Source organism: Cupressus sempervirens, chromosome 11 (genome assembly GCF_028749045.1).
Source record: "Cupressus sempervirens isolate cs-2001-9-10 chromosome 11, ASM2874904v1, whole genome shotgun sequence".
In the NCBI taxonomy this organism is placed as follows: Eukaryota; Viridiplantae; Streptophyta; class Pinopsida; order Cupressales; family Cupressaceae; genus Cupressus; species Cupressus sempervirens.
Window position 1 is genome coordinate 322,924,123 of NC_143128.1, and position 25,595 is coordinate 322,949,717.

The following is a 25,595-nucleotide window of genomic DNA, read 5'->3' on the forward strand; positions in this document are numbered from 1 at the left end:
CAAGTTGCTTCTTTTATTCTTCCGTCTACTTCTCTAAGTTGCATATGCAAGGTCACATTTACTTGCATATGCAGTTGGGGATAAAATCCTATTCTAATATGGAAGGAAATCCCTCTTTTCCCCTCATGAGAATACAAGTGCTAGTCCCACCAATATGTATTCGATGAACCTCCATATGGCTGCCCTATGGTTGGAAAAGAATTTTCCACATGCTTTCCGGATACATAACATGACTTATGCCTATTAAAGCATGCTATGCTTCTATTCCATTACACTTTACTCCTCATTTGCACATTTTAAAGCTTGTTGTGCACATATGCAATGCACTTCAAAAAACACATTTTTGGCTATTCTAGTCATTTTTGAGTCATTATGAGCTTGACTCATTTGCTCATTCGCTATCCCTAAACTTTCCATGTCCTTTCCCTATACATACATTGCTTGAATCCAAAGTAACGAGAATCGAAATCGGATCGGAATCGGCAAGGCTGAACCGAATCGTGAATCCGCCATGAATCTCCTATGAATCGGCAAATTAAAAAAAATCTTTTAAATTTAGAGATTTTAACAATTTAAAACTTATTTCATGCACCCTTTATTGAATATAACTTAAACACACTATAACATCATCAAATAGAAGTTAAAAATTAACATACATAAACATGGAACATAAATGATATATCCATCACATACGTAACTATGTTACATATAAAATATAAATTGTAGGCTAGCTGAAGTAAATAGAAATCATATGATCATAATGATTCAAATCATAGAATGTATGTAAGATGAAGATCCATAAGACATCAAATCATAAATGTATGTAAGAATCTAAGATGAAGATCCATGAAACTTATGTCTATTAGTATCAAATTCTGTAAAGAAAATGAAAAAACAAGGCTCCAGCTCAAGCCTTACCATCATCCTCAAGCTCGGTCGTAGCCTCAACCTCAGCCTCTAAGTATCCAGTCTGCCTACTAGAAAGGTGTCTAAGGTAGGTCCTAGAGGACTGCCGAGCCATATCCCCTGTATGTAAGATGGGCTCACGAACAACATCGCTACGACCTGTGTTTGTGTGTGCGTGTGTGCGTCTACCAGTGCCTGAATGTGCTCTAGCTGCCTCCTCTACCATGGCCACAACCTTAGCCTCAATATCCACTTGGTCAACCCACTCACGGTCTTTCTCAGTGAAGACTGGATCCACAGCCTCTGTAAGCCACTCTGATTCTGGATCAATCTCCTCCAGAATGATTGGAGAGGAGTCAGGGCTCAAAATCTGTTTGATCCTAAGACAAAGGTTGTACTGAACAAAGACAAGATCGTTCAACCTCTGCATAGTCAACCTATTTCTCCTCTTCGTGTGGATGTGCTCGAACATGGATCTACTGTGCTCATATCTAGAAGTGTTGCTTGGCTGACTCAGAATATTGATGGCAATTTTTTGAAGTTTTGGGTTGTGGGCCCAAACATTTGCCACCATCTATCTGAAATAAGGGAAAGAAAAAACAGTTAGTCTCATTTACAACATTAAAATTACATAATCAACAATTAAAATTTAAAATGCATAAGTCATAAACTTTAGATTCATGAATATATTATTTAATTTTTACCTGGCTGTATTGTTGTCCGAGCATCTATGGCCATCCTGCTAGAGAAAAGTGGCCCTTTTTTATTATTGAAATTGTCAAGCTCAATGATTGCAGCTGTGCTATCCTCATCACTACTCAACCTCTGGATCACTGTATATAAGCCGGTGAGAACCTCCTCATCCGCCTTGAAGTTAGGATGGGAACGAAATGCCGGATTCAAAAAGTAAGCTAGCTGCTGTATGGATGGGTCAGTGGAGCTGATTCTACCATCTCCTATCAATGATATCCCATATAGGGGCATACTTCTCCTGCACTCTTGCATACTGGGCTCTAATGGTCTCCTTGGCCTTATCCATGCCCTCATATATGTAGCCCATAGAGGGCTTCTCCCTATCAGCAGTTCGTAGGAGAGATACAAGGGGCTCAGTGACCTGCATATAAAGTAAAACGAAAATTTGAGTCAAAACTTAAATATAAAATAATATAACTTAAAGTAAAATTAAATCATTAAACAATTAGATATTAAATATTAAATAGTAAATAGTAAACTGTAAAATACTAAATGTTAAATTGCAATAAATTTACCTTAAGGATTTCTTTAGTAGGTTTCCGAAAACCATCATCATCAAATATAAAATTCACCACATCTACCCCTGCAGTGGTCATAGCATAGGAAGATGAAATCCACTTCCGCTCAACAAACATGCTTCTCAAATCGTCCTTTGATGTCAACAAGGACTACCGTGTGATGAAATTCAAGGCAAACCTCGTGATGCTTGGATGAGCTAACTCCTTGCCTCATGTGTACTTCCTCATTGTGCTAAGGACAAATGAATGATTATAAATAAACTTGCATTTATTTTTTGCCCTTTTGACACATGACTTGACCCACTCAAGCTTGCCAATTTCCTCCAACCTAAGGTCAATGCAGTGTGCCGCACAAGGGGACCAAAATATGGTGGGGTGCCTCTCCATCAAAAAATTACCTACAACCATTTTAAGTTAATTAGAAATTCAGACATGTTAGAACTTAGAATTTAGGAAACTTAGAATTAGAAAAAGTTCAAAATTTAAATAAATTTATTTTCAAAACTTGAAAAGTTAAAAGTTTACCTGCAACAACATAACTTGTTGCATTATCCGTCACCATCTGCATCACATGTTGTTCCCCCACCTCTGCTATGACTTCCTCAATAACCTCACATAAGTATGTGGCATTTTTTATATGAGCGGAAGTATCAATAGATTTGAGAAACATGGTATATCCTACAAAACATCGAATTATAATGGATCATCAACAAATCAAAATTTGAAATATTTAATCATGATTCACAATTATGTATGTAGGAAAGTAGAATAATCAATCACCTCCACAGGATACAAGAAAATTGAGAAGTGTTCTATTCCTCCTATTTGTCCAACCATCAGTCATGATGGTGCAACCCTTTTCAATCCACTTTTTTTCGGTTCTCCTTAAGCTCAACCCTCATATCCTCTACCATATCATCCAAGATGTATCCACTCAACTCAGCCTCAGTCGGGGCTTTAAACCGCGGACCACAAATAGCAACTGCATCTATCATGTTTTGCCAATAAGGAGCCCTATCACAAATAGATAGTGATTAGAAATTTAGATGTCAAATCATTATGTAAGCTTGTAAAGCGAATCTATGATTAATCAATGAATCATAAAACAAGTAGATATAATTAACATTTTACTTTTAAGTTTAACCTTAAAGAAAACAAAGAAAAAAGAATCAATTACCTAGCTACAACAAATGGAATGTTGCAAAAGTACCAAAATTTGCAAATCTCTTTTCTAGCAGCATCATGAATCTCCTTGTTCAAACCCATGCCCTCAAGTATGGGTTGTGAGCTAGGAGTAGTGCGGGGCACAAAGTATCTATCCATTCTATTTATCCGCACTCTAGGCCGCAATAGGTTGGAGTTGGACTCAGTCTCAGTATAAGACTGACTAGCACTAGCACTCGCATGAGCACTAGAACTAGGACGAAAAGGAGGCCTAGAAGAACCCTCTCCAACACAACCTACAGATGTTGAAGCTGATGCAGATGCAAATGTGGCTACAGGAGCATGGGAGCCAATGGTCCTTAACGCTTCAAGTTGCATTTTCTTATTCAATTTCTCTTGTTCATATTTTTCTAATGCCACTAAACAAGTGCGTTTTGCCTCAGCAGTTTGTTGAGTGCAAATTGTAATATCATGTCTAGGTATAGCAGCAATTTGAATCTATAAATACCTCAAGAATTTATTTCTTTACAAAACATACATTTCGTTTGAAATTTGTTTCTTCCAAGAAACTCTTTGGTATATTTTCAACATTCATTGTTTTTACCCTTTGCGGAAAATGAAAGCAAAGGGCTGCTGCAATAAGAAAATTCATGTAAAATATCAAAGTTTGAAACTAATAAACAAAAGCTACAAAACAACAAACCCTAGTTTGCAATTTAGTAAAACTAAAAAACATTCAAGATTTGCAAATGAAAACTAAAAAAATTTAACAAAAAATGTATAATACTTTAACATGCAAAAAAAAAAATCAGCACTTACCTCTTGCAAATGAGTTGAGGAGTGTTGATATTAACTTCTTAATGCTCCCAATGCAATTTATGGCCTCCCCAGATAGACTTCCGATCTCTTTGGTGCTCTTCTTTTTTGCTGGTTGGAAACTTGTGGTTTTTCTTTTCTCTTCTTCTATTTCACTTTTCCTCTCTTCTACTCATGCTTAACAATTAGAAGGCCCTTTAAGGTTAAAACAAAGAGGAAAGGCCAAAAAGAAAAGAAAAAAATTGTGTTTAAAAAAAAAATTAAGCCAACTTTATGCCATGCCGCGGCTGATTTTTGGTGACAATTCAGGCCATTTTTGCCATGAATTGCCTGAATCGACGATTCAGGCAATCCATGGCAAAAAATCGGCCAAGACAATTCATGGCTCCAAAAAAATCGCCTGGCCTGAATCGGATCACTAAACTGGCGATTTTAGGGCGATTCTGGGAAGTATGCTTGAATCTATGTTTTTACACACCCAAGTTTGCTATGGAACCTTTATATGATGATGTTCATACACTATGAAACTTTCATGTGACAGTTGCGCAAGCATACCATTTGACAATGTCAAGAGAAGTTACACCAACAAAAGGGAAAGAGACTACTTCTGGATAAAATGACATTTTCAAGTCACTCAATCATCAACTCAAGTTGCTAGACGAAATCTTGGTGCTTGGAACATGATGGAGATTGGTTTGGACGTCTTATGTGAGTACGAAGTCATCATGTCTATTGAAATGTACCATGATTACGTACATGTGATGACCAACAAAGAGAAATTTCTACAAGGACTAATAAAAGATGCAAAGGCAACATTAGCTAGGATAACTAACTAAGAAAACATGATTAGAAAGGCATTTAGAGGGCTATCATTCGAAATCATCACTCAAGATAACGAACTCAAGAATCAAGATGTTCTTACAAAGTTCGTAGAGGCCATTCGCTTACAGCTTGAAGTGGATGACTTCAACATTAGTGTGTTGGATACATTTGCAAGCTAGAAATATTCATTGAAGAATCTGCAAAATCAAATGAAGATTTGTAACAAAGAGATATCTGGAGCAACAAGCATACTCAGGAAGGTTATAATGATCTTGCAACACACCAGTGAACTAGATGTTGCAGTTGTACATAAGTCCTTGCGGAAGTTTGGAGAGTTGGTTGATACCATGTGAATTCTATAATGAGAATTGGCATTGTTGTGGATCTTAATCTTTGTGTTATTGTTTACATTCTGCTGTGTAGTTAATTGCTAGGGGCTAGGAAATCTCCTTTGGCGATTCTCCTGCCTTGTACTGCATCTGATAGTTACATGTAACTTAAAAGGGATGGCTTTAGAGGCATGGTAAATACACCCTCATGACGATCAACCCCCTAGGTAGGGATTTCAATAAAATAAAACATAATTTAATGTTATTTTAAATAAGTATGAAACCCTAAAAGGTTTGATCCATGGAAAGGAGGAAAAAAGAAAGTTAAGATGTCAATTGGCTTTCGAATTTTCATTTGTTCCATGTTATTTTCAATTGCATGTTTCAAGATGGAGCTTTGATAGAGAGCTTGCAGCCATATTCATACACTGAGAACATAATCTTTCATAAGATTGAAGACTTGTAGGTGTGAGGGATCACCTAAGGGTCTTAGTTTGCACAGAATAGTCTACAGATTAATTGGGCATCAAAACTGGGCATATTTCTACAGATCAAAATTACTGAGGAGGCCATTGGATGCTAATATTTGTAGATTGGGGCTTACAGGAGAGAATCACATCGATTATTTAGTCCATCCTAGCTGTATTGCCTAGGGCTTGATCATGCATACACCAGCTTGGACACAATCTGGGAAAACTCAGAACATTGTTACAGTGATTTGGGGGCAAAAGCAGAAAGAATTGGGCCTGGCATGGTGTTGTAGCAATGTGCAGGAAGAGTTTGATATTCAGCCCAGATGTACACCTTTAAAATAGCCTCCCTTCAAGATCTGGGCGTCAAAACTTGTAACAGCAATAACAATTTAAAGTTGCAATCTGAAATACAATCAAAATACCTGGTATGTGTTGTAACAATATTTCTTTGATGAAATCAGAACCAAATTGCTGGTATAGGTGTTAGAGTTTGTTTGAATAGTCATTTCAGAATTCTTTGTAAAAAAGATAAGCTCTTCTCCTTGTTGGTGTGAATTTAGTGGTGAGTTTCGGCATTATTTGTTCCTTTTATCCTCAACATTTCCAATCATTATAAAATTAAAAAAGCAAACAAAATTATATAACCTCAAAAACCAAAAATCAGAAATTAGGAAAAAAGAAAGATTTGGCAAAATTCTAGACTTGAGGTGTATATTACACTGGTATCAGACATTCTTACCATCCCATTAACAACATATAGACTATTGATGAGTGATCAGCACATTCCAACTTACACTAGGATACGAAATCACAGGACAGGTTTTAGAGTCAGCAACACTCTTATAGACACCATGGCTGGGAAGGAGGACGAGAAGGCTAGATCTCTTAGTCTCAATTCTAGGATTGAGAGAAAATTTGATACTATGATGGATATGATGTCTTAAGCTGTTGGGACAAATGGTTAAACAGTCACGAGAGGAAGAACCTCAGCACAGTACTTATACATGTGAGACTAGCAGGCTACAGGGTGAGTGTAGTTCAACTTCAAGTTCAGTTCCGAGGCCTCTACAACCTGTTTTCCCTCCACAGGAGGAATCACCTACTCCACAATGACGAGTGCCTGAGTTACACATCTCAGTAGTAGAGAAGATCCGACACCGTTACACAGAATATATGACCTTACCACCTGAGATGATGGAGTTATTGACCCTTGATTAGTTCATTGGACAGAAAAGACACAGGGCAGGTTCAGTAGGTAGAGCAAATCACAGAGCTCGATAAGGTAAAAGGATTTTCCAATAGGATGTGGGCAAGTTGATCTTGCTACACTTTGATGGAGGAAATTGATGTTTAGCTTGTGCTTGGGTGCGGCAGTTGGATAATTACCTTTCTTTGAGGCCTATGCCAGGGTTGGAGGCAATTAAGTTTTCTACTTTACACTTAGATGGTGCAGCTCATGAGTGGTGGTACCACGGATTTAAACTTTAGATGGCAACACATTGCATGATACATCACTTCAAAATCAGGCCATTAAATTGTACTTCAAGGTGATTGACAATGACTTTAAAGCAGTGACCAAGAAAGGCATTCAAATCAGGGGACAGATGATGAAAACATTCTTGACATCATATAATTCATAGTATCTTATTCAGAACCCCACTTTTTTTTCTCTCCTGGCAAAAGTTGAATTTCTGAAATATGCCTTTTGAGAAAAGTGTTGTTTTGAAAGTCAATATCGATGCAGTGGGGTCAATGTAACAATCTGGTAAAACTTCTGTTGCAGTTCAACTCAGAAAAAATCTCTCCTGCTACTTGCTCATTGCCATTAAAATTATCTCTTTTGAAGTTAAAATTCTAACGCTAGAGACTGCCCTGCCCTGGTAGGTAGTGTCATTAATGGATGAGCTGCTGGCAAAACTCAATGAATGTGGCAGTGGCATATTAATAAAAAAGGCTTAAATTTCACAGAAAATGGGGTGGAAAACTTAAATGTTGCTGTAACTTAACAGAGGATGATGTCAAGAACTGCAATGGACAACATTTAATAGATTAACTGGTTTATCTTCTCAAATTCATTTTCAGAGTCTGTGAATCATAGGAAGACCATTAAATTAGAATTGTGACCAAAGAGAAAAGGGCTAGATCCTGGTTATTGGCAGGTTTATCTTCTCAAATTAATTTTCAGATTCTGTGAATCATAGGAAGATCATTAAATTAGGTATGTGACCAAAGAGAGAGGCTAGGTCCTGGTGTGGGCTTCAGTATTAATTCACACATAACTGACTTTGATGCCTGCAATTTTTGTTAAGAAGGCCTTTCTTTCTGGACCTCAAACTCCATGGTTAAACACGATTGTTACAACATTGACTGGAGGTGATTAAACACAATATTTGAATAATCTATGATAATGGTGGTTGGCCAAAAATTAATGATCTTGATTGTTTTATTGGACATATTTTATAAACCATATAAAATTATAAGTACATGAAAATGGCCTGGCCTGTGTTATCTATGACAAAGGCTAACCGAGATGCTACCACAGTATTTGACTTTGAGAAGTCATCAAAGTTAAATTGAGTGTGTAAAATGGAAAATTTCAGCTTTGGTGTTGATACATGGCTAGGCAAGGATAGACTGATGGTAGTTTACTTGCCAGAATTGTCATATTATCTTCTGAGCTTGCATGTACCAGTCATAGGATGTATTTTCTTATGAGGGTGTCCTATAGTCATTTGCCTGAGATTGGATCGCAGCATATTCAACAAAGATGCAGATTCAATGTTGTTTCCTGAGATAATTTATCAGTTTTTAAATTGTCATATTTCCCAAAAGATAAAGACAGGAATCATCGTCTATAGGATATTAACAAATCTCAAAAATATGTGGCTAATCCATTGTATCTATTCACTGCTGTCCAAATTTTCTGGTAAGAACCAGAAATTGGCAACAAATGATTATAATCTTATTTGTCTGGCAGAAGGGACCAAAAACAATGGGACATGTTTCACGTTAAAGTGACTAAACAACTATATCACTACCAACTAAAGCTCACAGTGAAGTAACTGCTAAGTTCACTTTCATAATTCATCAGCTCAATCTGTAAAATGATTCTATCTGCTTAAATCATGACTACAGTCTGCCAGTAGTAGCTGCTGTGAGGGAGACAGTTTGTCTGAAAATATGAGCCATCACTTGTAGTCTTTGTGTTAGGTTAGACTAGGTGATTGATGAGGCTTGATAGTGAGATGGGTTATAGAAAATTCTGAGTTGATTTCCATTTTGTGTTTCCTGGTAACACGTGATTGTGTATGCAGATTGTTTATACTAATATGGTTGAATTGTTTAGGAGGAATTTTGTTTATTTTTCATATCCACCTCAATGTTGTAATTTCCAGTAGTTTAAAAGACAACATACAGTTTATTTCCTCTTATTTATTTTCTTAGCTATTTTGAACATCTGTCAAACTAGAGAAAGAAGACATTCTCTTGATTGTTTTAAAACAAAATAGGGATTTAAACTAATGTGTTCATTATGGCAGGTAACAAATACACCTTGGGGAGAGAGAGTCTCATTCATTTTTGATCCAAATTCAGACTTGGTTGCAAAACCTTTGCATGTTAGTCCTTTTATGGTAAGTTTATTTATTTAATTAGCTGCTTCTTGTGTGTTGTTTAAGGTTTTTTTGTAAGAATCCCAACTGGTTCCAACTTTGACAAACACTGAATTGCCTTACTCTTCAGCTTGTTGACAATTTGTCAAACACAGTGCATGCAAGCTCTATTTCTTTTTTGATTTTTACAATGTCTGAATTCTTTTTCAGATATATATGCTTTTAAAGATTTAAGAAAGAAACAATCATAATGCATGAAAATTTTAAAGAAATTGCACAACCCAGCACTCTAAACTTTACTTATGCATGAAACAATTATTTTAAACAAATTGAGGAACCTGAAATTTGAGATTATTTTATCAAAGTAATCTTCTAAAGAAATACAGTTCTCTAAGCATGGAGCTTCTTGATTATCAACGGTGAAGCAATTGTGGAAGACACTTCCCCATCCAATATACCTCCTTTCAAAATGCAAGCCCTCTGAACTAATCACTGCCGCCAACAAAAAATGTCATCCCAAAGAGACTATGGCAGCCTGTCAATTTCCAAATGCTGCCTCTCCAATGAAGCCATCTCTCCTACTAGTCATGGCAACCTGTAGTATGCTAATGCAGCTCTTTATTTATTGCTGTGATCTTCAAACAACACCCACAACTATGTATGGACTCTCTCTAAATGTGATGTTGATATACTTCTCTCAAAAAACGATCCCAATTAGAAGCATATAGTGGCTCTTTGTTGAGTTGGTGCCCAACACGTCCTTGGAGATCTGTTGTAATATTCCCTTTATAAAATAAATCATTGATCAAATTATTGTTAATGGGCCAATTGATTTAATATATCTCGGACCCATTTTTATTTTATTTCCGTAGTTTGTGTCGCCGTCGGCTATCTTTGTACACCCTCGGAAAGTTGTCTCCAACGAGTATTTAAGCATGACGTGTAAGGTGTCTTTAGGTATGCAATTTGGATTATTTCTCTGTAATGCAAATTCCTGTTAGAATTCTCCGTTTTTCGCCATTTTGGAAGTGAAAGATCTTTCCTATTTGGCTCATGTGGTTTCAATGGGATTCAACCCTCACCCTATTCCGTTGTTGCATGTAATACTTCGCTTGGATCTGGCAAATTGGAGCACCATCCTTTGGCAAATACTATTTTAAGGTTATTTGTATTCTAAACTCCATTCTTGTTTGGTTCGATCTAATAAATTGTGATCTCTAAGTTTACAGTGACATCTCGAGACTTTCCCCTCCATCCGTACTTGGTCTACATTCCACACATTGCCTCCCTCTGATGTCGTACGACCAATATTAAGTATGGCCATCATATATTCATCACCGTACTGCACTTTCTTGTGCCGTACAGCCTGCTACCTCCCCCCATACAGAATGAAGATATATCTTGTCGTATGGCCTACACCTTCCACTGTACGGAAGACAACATACACACCCATCGTGCGACCTTTTTGACACTGTACGATTGTCTCTGGTAACATCGTACGACCTTTCTGGGCATTGTCCTAGCACGGTACAAACATCTTGGATGCCATAAACCAAATTTCCCCTCCTTTCTCCACCGTAAAGATACCTTCATCTACACTACACGGTTGTCCTTTCCACACTACGAGTTTCTGAGCTCATCCTCGTCAATCATCCAGCCCTTCCGTACTTGGGAACATTACAGTGGTATCAGAGCTTCGATTTTGCCAGCTTGTGGATAGTGAATGAGAGTTTATAGTCGGAAGAGAAGAAGGACGCATTCTGTTGATAGAATGGCTACCGAACTGGAACCAATAGCTACTGAACTTGTGGCACTATTGAGAGAACTTGCCAGGAATCAGGCACAAATCATTGATACTCAACAACTCATGGAAGAGACTCTTAAGAAGTTGGCAGACAATAAAATATCCGGAGAACAAATGGTAATAGCACGGATTCGGTGTCGGATAAATAAAACCCTCCTCCAGCACGCTCTCAACCTTCCATGCCATCTTTTCCCCCACGGATGGAGGCACCACATGGAGGGAAACAACCAACCTTTGAAGAGATGCAAGAACAACTGAGAGAAGATTGGAAGAATCCGAGTTTTGAGGAGGACATATCCTACAAAGGTACGGATCTGAGAAGGAGATATTCGGGAAGTGGAAACCGAGGATATTTTAATGATGATCTCAGAAGAAAATTGAGTAAAGTAAATCTGTCTCCATTTGATGGATCCTGATCCATATCTGCGCAAGCGTGGGTAATGAAGACCGATACTTACTTTCAACTAAATCCTATGCCAGAAGAAGAAGCAATCAAATTCGCGACATTGCATTTGGAGGGAGTTGCGCACATTGGGGCATGATCAAATAAATACTTACTCGGAATTCACTGAGAGATTGATAGATCGATTTGATGGTAAAGATTTGGAACTCAATTTCAAAGATTTGGCACAACTGAGGCAATCTAGATCAGTCAACCAGTACATTGTGGAACTTCAAAAACTCTCTGTGTTGGTCATGGACATTTCTGAAAGAAGACGGATAGTGCTCTTCATGGACGGAATGATAGAACCATTGAAAGGTTGGGTAAAAGGGTTTAATCTTGCCACCCTGTCGGAGGCTATTAAGAAGGCACCGAGTATGGCATCATCATCGACATCATCCTCTCGATGTTACACCACAAACCACCGACATTTTCGAGGGACAAAGATAATAAACCTCCACCAAGGAAGCCATCATTGGATGAAGCTACCAGACAGGAACTCCGAAGGAAGAAATTATGTTTCAACTTGAAGGGACCGTGGGAGCCTGGCCATAGATGCCTCGAAAAAGGAAAAATACACTACATTGAGGTCGTGTCCGATAATGAGGATGAATAGGAAGAAATGCTTGCCGAAGATAACCAATATCACCACAACACCGACATAGTTAGTTTGAATTGTACGAAAATAATTGCAGCTTTGGTATGGCGCAGAGGAACGATTGCCCTAGCTAGTAGCCCGAGGTGCGCAGTTTTTCGTGTACGGGGTACCCTTCAAGGACAAAGGGTTATGGTGATGTTGGATAGCGGAGCCACTCTAAATTTCATAAACTCATCGCTGGTGAAGCAAAGAGGTCTACCTATGGAGACGCATGCAGGATTAGGTCAAGGTTGTTGGAGGGACTCTTCTGTCATGCACGCATCTTGTCCCTTAGCTAAGTATCACAATGGTGAATCACACGGTGACCAAGGATTTTTTTATAGTGGACCTTGATGATATGGAGGTTATTCTAGGCATAAAATGGATGGAGACACTTGATAAATACACTCAAAGTTTCAAACAGATGGATTTCACTTTCATTGTCGATGGAAAGAAGGTTGTTCTCCACAGAATAGCAAATGAGGGTTCGAAGGAAGTTTCTGTGCATCGGAGGGAGGCAATTTTTCGGCGTGATGACGTTTCTTGGGCCGCACATTGTTTTGTTTCGAGAGAGCCTATAAAAGGGCAATAGACACCTCTCCAGGATGACGATCTCCAGAATATTTTGAGCCACCATGATAAAGTTTTTATAGACATTCTTGTTGACATACCACCGCATCGAGGGTTTGAACATACAATTGAGTTGGAAGCAGGAGCCAAACCGGTCATAAGCACACCGTATCGCCATCCCAAGAAGTTCAAAGATGAGATTGAAAAGATGATTCAGGAGTTGCTAGAGAAAATATACTTTTAAAGGTAAGAAACTCGAAAAACATTGTTCATTCCAAACAATGGTAGTTGTAGAGCATTCCTATACGGAAGTGGGTGGATCACTTCTAAAATTTCAAAAGGTCCAACGTATCTAGGAGCAAGTTTCGAAGATTTGCCAAAGGGTATTGCACTTTTATGGGGTTTTACCCTTACTAGTACTTTTTTACAAACCACAAAGTGGCAGGGTGTTCATTTGGCATCAGCGTAACTTTTTCGCTGATCCGTGGCTTCTACCAACCTTTGCTAATCAATTTGACCTACTCTCCAATCTCTGACAATATCTTTGGGCCTAGTACAATCATGTCTTCCAACTTATCCCAGCTGATAGGAGTTCTATACTTTCTGCCATATAATGCCTCAAAGGGAGCCATCCTAATTGAAGACTGATAAGTATTGTTATATGCGAATTCGACCAGTGGTAAATAATCCCCCCATTTGTATTGCTGATCCATGCAATACATTCTAAGTAAATCTTCCAGGATTTGGTTCACTCTTTCTGTTTGCCCGTCCTTCTCAGGATGATAAGCTAAACTTATTTTTAGCAATGTTTCCAATGCTGAGAAGAAACTCTGCCAAAACCTAGAAGTCATACAAGTGTCTTTGTCAGAAATTATCTTCTCAAGAACTCCATGAAGTCTAAAGGTTTCTTGCACAAACTTGCACGCAATTACAAGGGCTCTATCTATTAGATTACCTGGGATAAAATGGGCTACCTTGGTAAGAATGTCCATGACTACTAATATTGTGTGACATGGGTAGTCCTTGAACAAAATCCATACTAATAATCTACCACTTCCATTCTAGAATAGCATGTAGGTGGAGTAAACCGATCGGGTGGTGGTGTTCGGCTTTAACCCGTTGACATTCAAGACAACTAGCTACAAATTTGGTTGCATTCCTCTTCATGCCCTTCCAAAATTATAAGGGTCTTATATCAACTAAGAGTTATGTGACCTTGGAATGCCCCAAGTAAGGTGCTGAATGGATTTGTTTGAAGACTAAATTCCTTAGTTTTGGGGAGTTTGGAATATATGTATGTCCTTGAAATCTAAGTATTCCGTCTGGATCAAAATGGAACCCATTATATCAATGATCTTTAGGGTTTATTCATAGCACCTTTCTAACCTAATAATAGTATTTATCATTCCCATAACCAAATAGAACCTGTTGTTTGAAGTTCGCTTGTATGGATATTATAGCGGAGATGTGTCGTCTTCGGCTCAAAGTGTCAACTACCTTATTTTCCTTTCCCTAGATAAAAACTAATTTCAAAGTCATTGTCGAAAATTAGTTCTAGCCGCCACTTTTGTCGCGTATTTAGATTATGTTAAGTAAAGATATACTTCAAGCCTTGGTGATCAGATCTCAATTCGAATGCTTTTCCCATCAAATAATGCCTTCACTCTTGTAATGCATGCACTATGACGACCAATTTTAAATCACGAGGCGCATAATTTATCTTGTAATTCTTGACTTTTGGAGACTTATATGCTATAACATGACCATCTTGCTCAAGCACTGCTCCAAGTCCCTCTCCAGACGCATTTGTTACCACAAGGAATTGTCCTTTCGGATTGTGTACTTTCAAGATCGACGCAGTGGTTAGTTTTTCCTTGAGTAACTCAAAAGCTTGTTGGCACCTACTTGTCCGTTTGAATCTCTTACCCTTGTGTTGCGGGGAGGTAATAAGGAAAGTAATTCGTGAAAAATTGAGGATGAATTTTCTGTAATAGCTTTTATTTTTGAAGGATCCACAACTATTTCGTCTTTAGAAATTATATGACCTAGATATTGGATTTCTTGTTGGAATAACACATTTTGCTAACTTCCCATACAACTTATGTTCTCGAAGATGCTGAAGGACAAAGTGCAGGTGTTGCAAGTGCTCTTCTTTGTCCTTTGAATAGTAAGTATGTCTTCGAGAAAAATTAGGACAAATTTATCCGAACAATCACAAAAAATATTGTTGATCAAATTCATAAAAGCAGTAGGCGCATAAGTTAATCCAAAGGGGAGTACTGTGAACTCGTAATGTTCATAACAAGTTCTTAAGGCTCTTTTGTGAATGTCTTCATCCTTCAATCTCAATAGATGATATCCTGATTGTAAATTGATCTTAGAGAAGACTATAGCTCCACGCATTTGATTAAAAAGATCGTCGATGCACGGTAAGGGATACTTATTTCTAATAGTTATTTTATTTAGCATTCTATAGTCGATGCAAAACCTTAACATTCCATTCTTTGTCTTAACGAATATCATTAGTTCTCCCTAAGGTGAAACACTAGGCCTAATCAAACCCTTGTCTAACAACTCCCGTAGTTGAGCCTTAAGCTCCATCAATTATATTGTAGTCATTCTGTATGGTGCTTTTGAAATTGGGTCGACGCCTGGAACTAGATTGATAGAGAAATTGAACACCCGCTTCGGGGGTAGTCCTGGAAAATCCTCAAGAAAGACATCCTTGAAATCCTTTAGATAAGGGTATTTATCTTTGAATGATTCTTTTAAACCTTGATCTGATGAGTTTTCCACATCGAAAATCAGGTACTCATCTGAATGAATACCTTTAGTGGGTTTTGGAATCTCCTCCATCTTAACCATGTATAGTTGACATCCTTTCTTCTCACTTTGCTTAAGTTGGGATGCAAAGAGTTGTCAGAGTTTCATATTTTGTTTGACTCCTTGGACAATTATAGGATTACTCAAGTTGTCTAGACACTCGACTCTTCCAGGAAAACACTCCACATGAGCTTTATGTTGCCGCAACCAATTTATTCCTAGAATAGTATCATACGACCCTAGGGGTGTAGTGTATAAGTTGAGCTTTGTAGTGAATCCTAGAAGTTCTAACCTAGCTTCGAATAGGCATTGCTCAACTCAATCTTTGGATTGGTTTGCATATTCTACGGTCCATGAGTTTCCTATGAACCTAGTCCTTTTTGGAAAACAGATAAGAATTCTAGGGCTAAAATTTTACTCTGTAGCCCCTATGTCAATGAGAATAGATACTCAGTTCATGTAAAGCATACTTGCCACCTCTACAGGTGCCACCTAAAAGTTTGCTTGTCAATCATTCACTGCTGCGTGAATTCTTTGTTGGAAGGCATTTGCTGGTCAGGTAGTGGATTTTTTAGTGGTGGTACATTTTGGGTCCTGATCGGGCATTGTTTAGCGTAATGCTCAGCTCTGCATGTGAAACATTCATCTAGAGGCCTTCTCTTCTCTCCTGCCTTAATTGTTGGCTCAATAGTCTTTTGATTTCCACTCTATTCCCTGTTAAATTTTTTATCATAATTGTTACTCTTGTCCTTTTTGTTGCTACGGATTTTGTTTACTCCCCTGTTTTTTGTTTGTTGAATTGATTATTCTAACTCCATTTCTCTTTTCCTCAACTCGTTTCTCTAATGGAGTCATCTTTCTTTAATTTCAGTTCCTGTCGGATTGCCTTTTCAGAAGCTTCCATTGTGGTAGCCGGACATAGTACATCAATAGGTACCCCAATTTGGTTGTTGAATCCCATAATGTACTTTCTGAGTCAATAAGTTCATTGTCCTGAAGTCTAGGAATGTATTTCAGCAACTTGTTGAATCTCTTGGTGTATTTGTGCACCGATTAATGTCCTTGCCTAAGCTCCTGAAACTTGGCCAAGTTTTGTTCATAAAACAGTTGTCATAGCTACATCTGCCTAAATAGTTGGACAAACCTTGTCCATGTGAACGTTGTCCTAGTTAACCTCATTTCTACCTTCTCACTTTCGTACCAACCGATGGCTTCTCCATCAGTTGGTATGAGCCCCAAACTGCCTTCTGAACCTCTGTGTAGTCCCAGATCTCAGTGTATTTTTCCATGCCCGTTAACCTGGCTTCTGCTGCATCTCCCAACACAGCTCCATCAAACTGGGGTGGTTTGACTTTCTTCATGTCATTTGTCATTATTCCTAAACCCAGGTTACCTTATGCACCTCATGTTCAATTGCCCTTCCCGATAGGAGTTTGTGTGGTGAATATGTCCCATTCTTTGTTCTTCCCTATAGGAGTGGGTGTGGTGAGTGTGTTCCATTCTACTCTAGGATCTGAAAATCAATCCCTCATTTTCTAACCCTTCAATGGTCTTGAGTTTATCCTCTATGGATTTAGTCTATCTTGAGTTTCCATCATCAGTGAGATGACGAGTTAGGCAACCCATCTTGGTTTTCTCCCATTCTAATCTATAGGAAACAAGTTTATTATTATTTTCTCTTTTCATTTACTAAGATTCACTCTAATAAGATAAACAAAGACACAAGCATATGACAAAAGGTCGTGCGCAACGAAATTGGTTTCCCATTTATTCATAACATTTGCAAACTTTCATTTACATTGTCTTCAAAGGATCACAACAAAATTTTATGTACATAACTCCCTTTTGGAGTATTTCTGTTCTCTAGGTGTCCTTACTAGGTACACCCCATGTATTGTTCCTCGCCCTCACAATCCGTGATAGGCTCTTCTTGGTTCGGAATGTCTAATGGTATTAGATAATATCTAGGACATGGGGTAATAGGAGCAGTTGTTACCATGGTATTTTGAGTTGAAGCATCTTGCTTCATTTCCTTAGTAAGTGTTATGTTTGAGACCTGTTGGTTTATGCTTGACGTTTATGGTACCTGAACTAGTTTACCTTTGGCAAGTACTGCAGTCTTGACTTCTGCTCTCACCTTAGTTGTCCACTTGCGTCTGTGATGCTCAATCCTCTTGAGGGCATTGGCCATGGTTTTGTGATCTGACAAGGGCTCTACTTGAGAATAGTCGAAGTCTTTGCAAAGGGCATTTACTATCCTTGCTTGGCTTGGGTCACGTGACCTCTTCTGTTTGGTATGGATAATGACAAGCATCTTGGAAAACACCCACAATGTCCATGTCAGAACTTGGTAGCTGTGATACCATATGTAACAACAATAAATTTGATAACAAAGTTCACTAATTTCCTAATGTACTTTTTAAAGTTTTGAGTTGAGAGTGAACAACTAATTTATTTTTAAACAAGGGAAAGTAAATGAAATCTCATATTCTAAACTACAACAATTTACAAGACATAAACAGAAAGGAATTAGCATGGGCTACTTTAAGAAACATAATACAACATTTCCAAAATTAGTTCTATCTATACTTTTCAATTATAAACTTGTAACAACTAGATAGAATACCCACAATGTTAGGGAAGTGGTTAAGAGCCATTTTGGAGAGGTTCTGCGTGATTATGTGCTCTTGAATCTCCTTCTTGTGTCTTGATCAGGAGGAAGAGGTATCACTGGGGTGTTTAAGCACCCAGCCATGGATCATATTGGATCCCCCTTGTCTACTTCGTGACCCAAAGTAGACCCGGTACTCCACGAGGGATGGTAGATGGCAAAGTCAAGACTTCTGGGAATCTGGTGTAGAATCACCTACAACATTGTTGGTCATACCCTGTAGTCATCTGCTACTCTGGTATGACAACTAACTTGGTTGTATCTGGTGACTCCATTCTGACTGCCATTAATTCATACCTTGGCCAAAGATTTCCATATCTGGAGTCAACATCTCTTTGGGGAAAGGTTTTTAAGCATTTACCTAAGGAGTATGTTATGTTTTCTAATTTCCTCCTAATTATCTTTGTTCTGCTCATGGGATATTGTTTCATGATGCCATAGGTAATAGTGAGTTATCATTCCTCGTTTGAATCTACTAAGTTGAGTTATTAACTTTTGGGTGCAGCTGTCCTACTGCCAAGGTGTTGTTGTGGTCGTAGATGTGTAATAGTGAATTATCAGCCTCTTCTGACTTTTAATAAGCCGACATGGGATGTTCAAGGTCTGTTTCCTGCTGTTTAAGATGCTGATGAAACATAACTTCCCGGAGCTCTGAGTTTGTAACAAACTTGGATCAAAGGATACACTCTTGTCTAATTGATTAGTTCTGATAATTTAATGTACAATTCTTGTGATTTAAGGATAAGCTGAGTGGACAGTTTTCTTTCGTACAATTATTCTATTGGGTGTTACCCAATTCCCTTGTGCAAGGCTATTAATTCTAATTGGCATTGGGATTAGTTTCTTGATATGATTTCATGAATATCTTTAATGAGGTTGGTACTCAATAACTAACTTGTAAAGTATTGACAAAATAATTTTTTTAGAACTAGAGTTGCAGCAGTTTATGGTTTAGTTCAAGTTGCTACTACGTTGCACATACACACAACAGTCATGCCATTAACTTAGAGAAAATTGGTCTTGAGACTGCCTATTCACCAGACCTCTCTTCTCGTCAATATAAAATGTGTTGATGTATTTTATTGATAGGTCTACAAGTATAAGAGTCTGCTATCGCTACCTGATGCTCAGAGGAAATCTTGGCATTGACTGCTCACACAATACAAGTACTTAATGGTTAATTCCTTCCTTCCTTAATTGGATTATTGTGGAAACAAGTTTTCTTCCTTTTTGCTACTTCTAATGACAATAGACTTCATATAAACTTCTATCTCTATTCAATCTGAGTATCGAACAAGCCCAAGAACGAGTAGTAGCAAGATTAAAACCAGTCTTTTAATGATACGAATTCGTAGAAGAAGTTTTATAGTCAAAAGCATTTCTCTACACACCTAGTGTGTGTGCCAGTTTAATTATAGGTAAGGAGTTTTCTAGTATTCCTCAATAACTTCTATAAATACAATAAGGAAGTTTAGAAATACAATGGTTTTAGGATTCTTTCAAGCTTTCAGCTAATTTAATAGATAGCTCTTTCATGTTCAATACATGACTAACAAAGTAGATTTATAATGACAGAAGAATGTGTGCCTTCAGTTTTCTTTCTATCAAGGTTGACTCAGCAATGCCAATGTCCACACTCGGCTTTTGCATTGTTCTCAGTCATGAAGTATTTGCTGTGGGTAAGCAGCCCGACCCTTCCTGCACAACTCTTCTACATTCGGTTTTCCAACAAGACTTCCCCCAAAATGATATCCTCCTCTCCATTGTCCCAATGAAAAATAAAAAAGGTGGTATCTGCAATGCAAATTCATTTCACTCTCTTCGCCCTAATTCCCTTGTCTTTGTACATCATGGCATTGTTTTCAATCCACACCGTCTGATTGTCTTAGGTGGTCCTTCTCCTCCATCAACTTCTGATCGTTCTAAGGCTCCTAACATATCACAATAAGGTCTCCTTTCTTTAAATTTTCATAAGGTTTGTATTGACACAATGTGAGAATTCCTTAAATTAGGAACATAGGAATATAGTGTATGGTTGGTGATGAATGAATTAGAGAAAGTGTAGACAGCCCACGGAGAAGTTTGAATCCAACGTTAGACTCATGGAATTAAATAAAAACATTGTTGAAGTCACCTAAGGGTGTAGGGAAAGCTTCCATGGTAAAGATAAATTTTCATGATAACAATATACTAGTGAAAGGAATCCCTAGCAAGTTTTACTATGAATTTATTATAATTTTAAATTTCTAATTTTTTTTGTAGTTATATTAAAATTCCATCTTCTATTTAATATCAACTTTATAAAGGCGATAATAACATCACATTCGGAAGAACCCTTTATTAAGATAGGATAGGCTATTTGTCAATCTCCATGAAACTAGATTGGTCAAGAGGAATGTTTAAGATGATAAATTGTCCATTATGTTAGGAGGAAACGTAGAGGTGCACCCCCAGAGTTTAGTCACCTTGGCCACCTAGGTACAATTTGTCAGATCTTACCACTCTAGGTTGTTTGGAACTTGACCATTCAGCATTCCCTTTCTCGGTGATACCTTTTCCCCCTTTGAGTTGGCTGTTGTACTTCCTGCATCCAATACAGAATAAGGTGGTTAACATTTATGATGAACCTGAGCAGTAAAATTCTCAACATGTAATCACATTTGTTTGTTTGTTTAAAACCATTACTAATTAGAATTAGTTTGATTAACATAACTAATTGTTAACAACCTTAATTACAATTTGAGGCATAATCAAATAAACTTAAATTTGAGAAATTTAAATTTGCAATATTCAAAATTTTGAAACCAGAATCCCCTAGGGCATAATCTGCAAAACCAGAGTTAGCTGATATAAATCACTTAGGGCACAAAAGTTATACCACTATATCATAACAACCAATACCATTTAGGGTAACAAAACCACTATTTTGATTATATCTCTTCCCACTTAGGGCACATTTACAAAACCATCAATGAAATAGAGCAATTCATCTAGGGTATCAAATAGCAAAGACGTGTGCATAGTAGTATCAAATAAAGGGGTTGTGGCAGATTTTATGCTTGGCCAGATGAGGGAAATTGTGTGAGAGAGGAACCCCGCTTTGGCATTCTACAATGGGCACATTTGGCCCATTATTCAACACAGATTGGACAGCCTAAACACTCCCCTACACATGACTGCTTATGCATTGAATTCGAAATGGTACATGCCTAGACTTGGTAGAGTTACATCAATTCAGGATGATGAGGTGATTCATATCATGCCACTCATTGTAATCATCTTTATGTCTTGTACATCTTTACATAACTAGCATCTTCTATTTGCCAATAATTTGAATTTTTGAATTTTGAATTTTTTCGGTGAAGAAAGGGTTCTTCAAGTGCATTTATAGGATGCATGACTATGCGACTGCTAGGAAGGTTCGCACTGAGTGGACCCAATTTTCTACTCTTAGGTGTTAATGGGCTGTGGAAAAGATGGACTTAAAAACTATGGCACAAGAGGATCTGATTTTGTGGTAGACTTGTCATGGATCAAAATTAGTGACTACCACACTAGCCATTCATTTGTTGTCTTAGGTATCTAGCTCCTCAACATTAGAACCTATTTATTATGTAGTAAAGTAATGTTTTGACTTATAAAGTTTTAAGGTTTTAAGGGAACATAAGAGTTTTAAACTTTTCTCACACTAGTCATTTGACTGCTACCTCAAGTATCTAGTTCTTCATCTTCTTAAAGGAACTGGTCTACTTGTAGCTTCATCCACTCTCTTAAGAGGAACAAACTTACCTCTCATAAAGAAAAGAAGTTAGTGGTTGTACATAGTCTCTTGCATATCATTTATTGCATGACATATGTGCACAGACTACAAGGAGAGCCCAACAACACGATGGGATGTAGGGTAGAGTATCCATCACAACTTGATGAGATAGGGCTGGTTGGTATTCCTTTTGTAGCTCTTGACCTTGGAGAGTCTGATTGTTCTGATATGGACAAGTCTGCTGACCTCCCAAGAGATGATTAGAGGCCTCCACTGCATTTTGATTTTGTAGTTTGCACTTGTTTTAATATATCATATTGCTGGGGAGTTGAATAGTCACTAGACCAATAGACCTATAACATGAGGAAAGATGGTGCTACCTCATGAGAACATAGTCCTTGTGCTCCAACCTAATCTTGGATTCCAAGACGATCAGGAAGATGTAATCTCATCTCTGAATACATTTGTTTGGAGGAATAGGAGAAATACAAAGCACTACAAAAATGCGAGCTAGGTATTAGAAGAAGAAGAAGAAGCTAGAGCCGAAGCACTAGAAAGAGCTATTCAGAGGAGAGAACTCCAAAGAGCAGAAAGATAAGTAGATTGTGAAGCTCAGAGGCGAAAATTAACTCAAACACCCTGGAACAAACAAGATTTCTTAGAAGCACCAAAGACCAAGGTGGGCAAGACCCTATTTTGAAAAGCTTACAGAACTTGGTTTCCCCATCCTAGAAGTATCTCAATGAAAGGGTGATAAGAAGAGTACGAGCAAGCCACCTTCACCCCCCAAAAATCAAAATTCGTCGCACAACACTTGCTAGGTATTAGCCTTAGGAGTAGCTACTCCTCCAGTTGTCAATTTTTCACTATATCTTGCTAGGACAATTATGGCCGCCCCTTGGGCCGCAACAACAATTCCACTAGCGCTTATGGCGTATCATCCACTCCCATTTGGTTCAAGAAAGAACTTTCCCAAATTCTTAGGCGATGGAAGAGTCACCACTGATGAACATATCAAAGCCTTTTTCGCAGTGACTCACATCCTGGGAGTGGCACATGAAGATGTAGCTGTAAGACTGTATGTAGAAACTTGTCATGTCCCCTTTTCAAATAATTAAAAATAATAATCTTTGCTAAGGCAGGCAGGCCCAAAAAGGTGAAGTTTCGGAAAAAGGGAATAATCTTTGGAAGCTAATGGACTAATAAATGAAAATTATTATTAAAATATGTTTTATTAACCCCTCTTGGATGTGAGTTAGGGTTATGCCCTCTTTTAAGGGGTTTGGAGGCATTTTGGGCTCATTCCAAAACTTGATTTTTGCTCATTTCTTTGTTATTCTTCAGAGGCTGCCAAACCTGTGGAGGAGGAGACCCAAGAACGGGAGTTTGCAGGTTTTCAGGAAGGCTAAGGACGGGAGTTTGAAGCCATTCCATGTGCATGCTCATGCAGAGTTTGCCTTTGTGCTGAACAGTGCAGATTTGTGGGTTTTTGAGTGTGTTTTTTGTAAGAGTTTGGTGTTTTCAGTTGAGTATTTCATATCAGTTTGGGTTGCTGCTGTATGTCAGACTTTTAGATGTTAAAATTGAGTTGAATATATTTATTTGGTCGTGATTATACTTCTGTGATAGATTATTAGTGTTTTTGTGGTGTTTTCGGGCTATTCTATGTTGTTTTCGGGAGCCCGATGAGCATTGTTTTTATCCTCCATTTGGGAGCTGTTGTGTAAATGTTATACAGATCTGGAAATGTCATTTTGTAGGCTGTTATGCTGCTGAAATTTCTATAAGAATGTCCACTTTCAGATTTACTAATAATATGTGAAGCTGTGAAGTTTTTGGCACTATTTCCGGCATGCCCGATTTGAGGTTAATTGAGAAATTGGTGGATCTTTGAAAGATTGGTTGTTTGATCTTAAAGATCTGATTAGAGGCTTGAAATATCATATAAAATCAAAAAAGGGACATTACAGTGGTATCAGAGCTATGATCTTGCCAGCCTGAGGGTTTGTAGAAGTTTGCATGTCAGTTTTGACAACTACCCAAATCTTGCATGTCAAAATTTATGGTTGCATGCTACTTCTAATCATTTGCATGTTAGTTCTTGGTGAATTTGGTGGTTGCATGTTGCTTCTAATCAGTTGCATGTCAAAATCTATGGTTTCATGCTACTTCTAATCATTTGCATGTTAGTTCTTGGTGAATTTGGTGGTTGCATGTTGCTTTTAATCAGTTGCATGTCAAAATCTATGGTTGCATGCTACTTCTAATCAATTGCATGTTAGTTCTTGGTGTTCCAAGAAGTTATAACCTATTGGGGTTACACTCTACTTTATCCAGAATGGACAGGTATAGTACAGAGTCTCAGAGGACACGATCTTGGACAATTGATATCCAGAGTCAAAACAGTAGAAAGGATGGTTATTTAGACATTTGAGATAAACTTAGGAAAATAAGCCATGACATGTCTGAACAGTTGGTTGAGCACCACCGTATAATGAATGACATGTTGTCCGACCCAGCTAAGGTGGATAAGTTGACTGGATTTCTATTTGGCAGATCTTCTCACAGGGCAGATGACACAATTACCAAGAACTTGCATGAGGAGTTTGAGAAACTAGCTTATAGCCAGGTTGAGGTCTCAGATTCTACTCCGCTACAGGAGGTAGTGAGAAAGGATATTACGCAGATTGATAGTAATGGTCAACTTGATACTCAAATTGAGACAATTGTATACAGGTCGTCAAAGGGTGATGTCACAGGTATTCAGGATGGTATAGTTACAACAGGTAGTGACTACAGCGTAGTGGGTTCAGATGATGATTATGAGGATGTTGTTCTGCATGATGGTGAGATACCTCGTAGAGATGAGCAGACATTGAGCATTCATGACTTTGTTGAGAAAGAGTACTAGGCACAGTTAGATGCTTCGACACATGAGGTTGAGGCTGGTAGTACTTCACATGATTTGTCCAGCCGGCTGAAAGTGGACAAAGATAGTATTGTGACTTCATTATCTCATCATGACAGGTATGTGGAGTTAGTTGGTATTGGTCATATTACTCAGGTGAGGAGTTTTCTTGAGTTACCAGCTGATTCAAGTTTACAGATATGGACTCGAGATTGTTATATTGGTGTTTGGGATTCAGTTGACTGGAGATCTTTAACACTTTTTTGTAGCAGTGTTTGTTTGGGTGCTATCATGGATTTGATTAGCAGATTGCATGGTGTTGTCTTTTCTTGTGCCAGCAGCTTGTCCTTTGCTAGTATTAGTTTTTATACACCAATGTTGGGCTTTGTTCATATATCCAGTTGACCATACTTGCTGGAATGTGTTGATGATCTTTCATATTTGGTAGTGTGTACAAATGAGTCCCAGGATCATATTGGCATTGATGACATCCAGGAGGATGCAGTGGGTAGTTTTGAAGACTTTGTTTCCTTGGCAGTTTCTTTTGGTACAGAGGAGTTAGACATCAGTGCTACAATTTTTGATACT

General features: G+C 38.0%; 1 protein-coding gene across 1 annotated transcript in view; it reads left to right on the forward strand.

Annotated features, from left to right (window-relative positions):
* The window catches only part of LOC149529410 (DUF1365 family protein), a 140,692-nt gene that overhangs the window by 65,174 nt on the left and 49,923 nt on the right, over positions 1 to 25,595 (forward strand). The window contains exon 3 of the mRNA XM_089810694.1: positions 9,321 to 9,413. Within this exon, the coding sequence (XP_089666820.1) occupies positions 9,321 to 9,413 (93 nt within the window). The remainder of the gene's footprint in view (positions 1 to 9,320; positions 9,414 to 25,595) is intronic.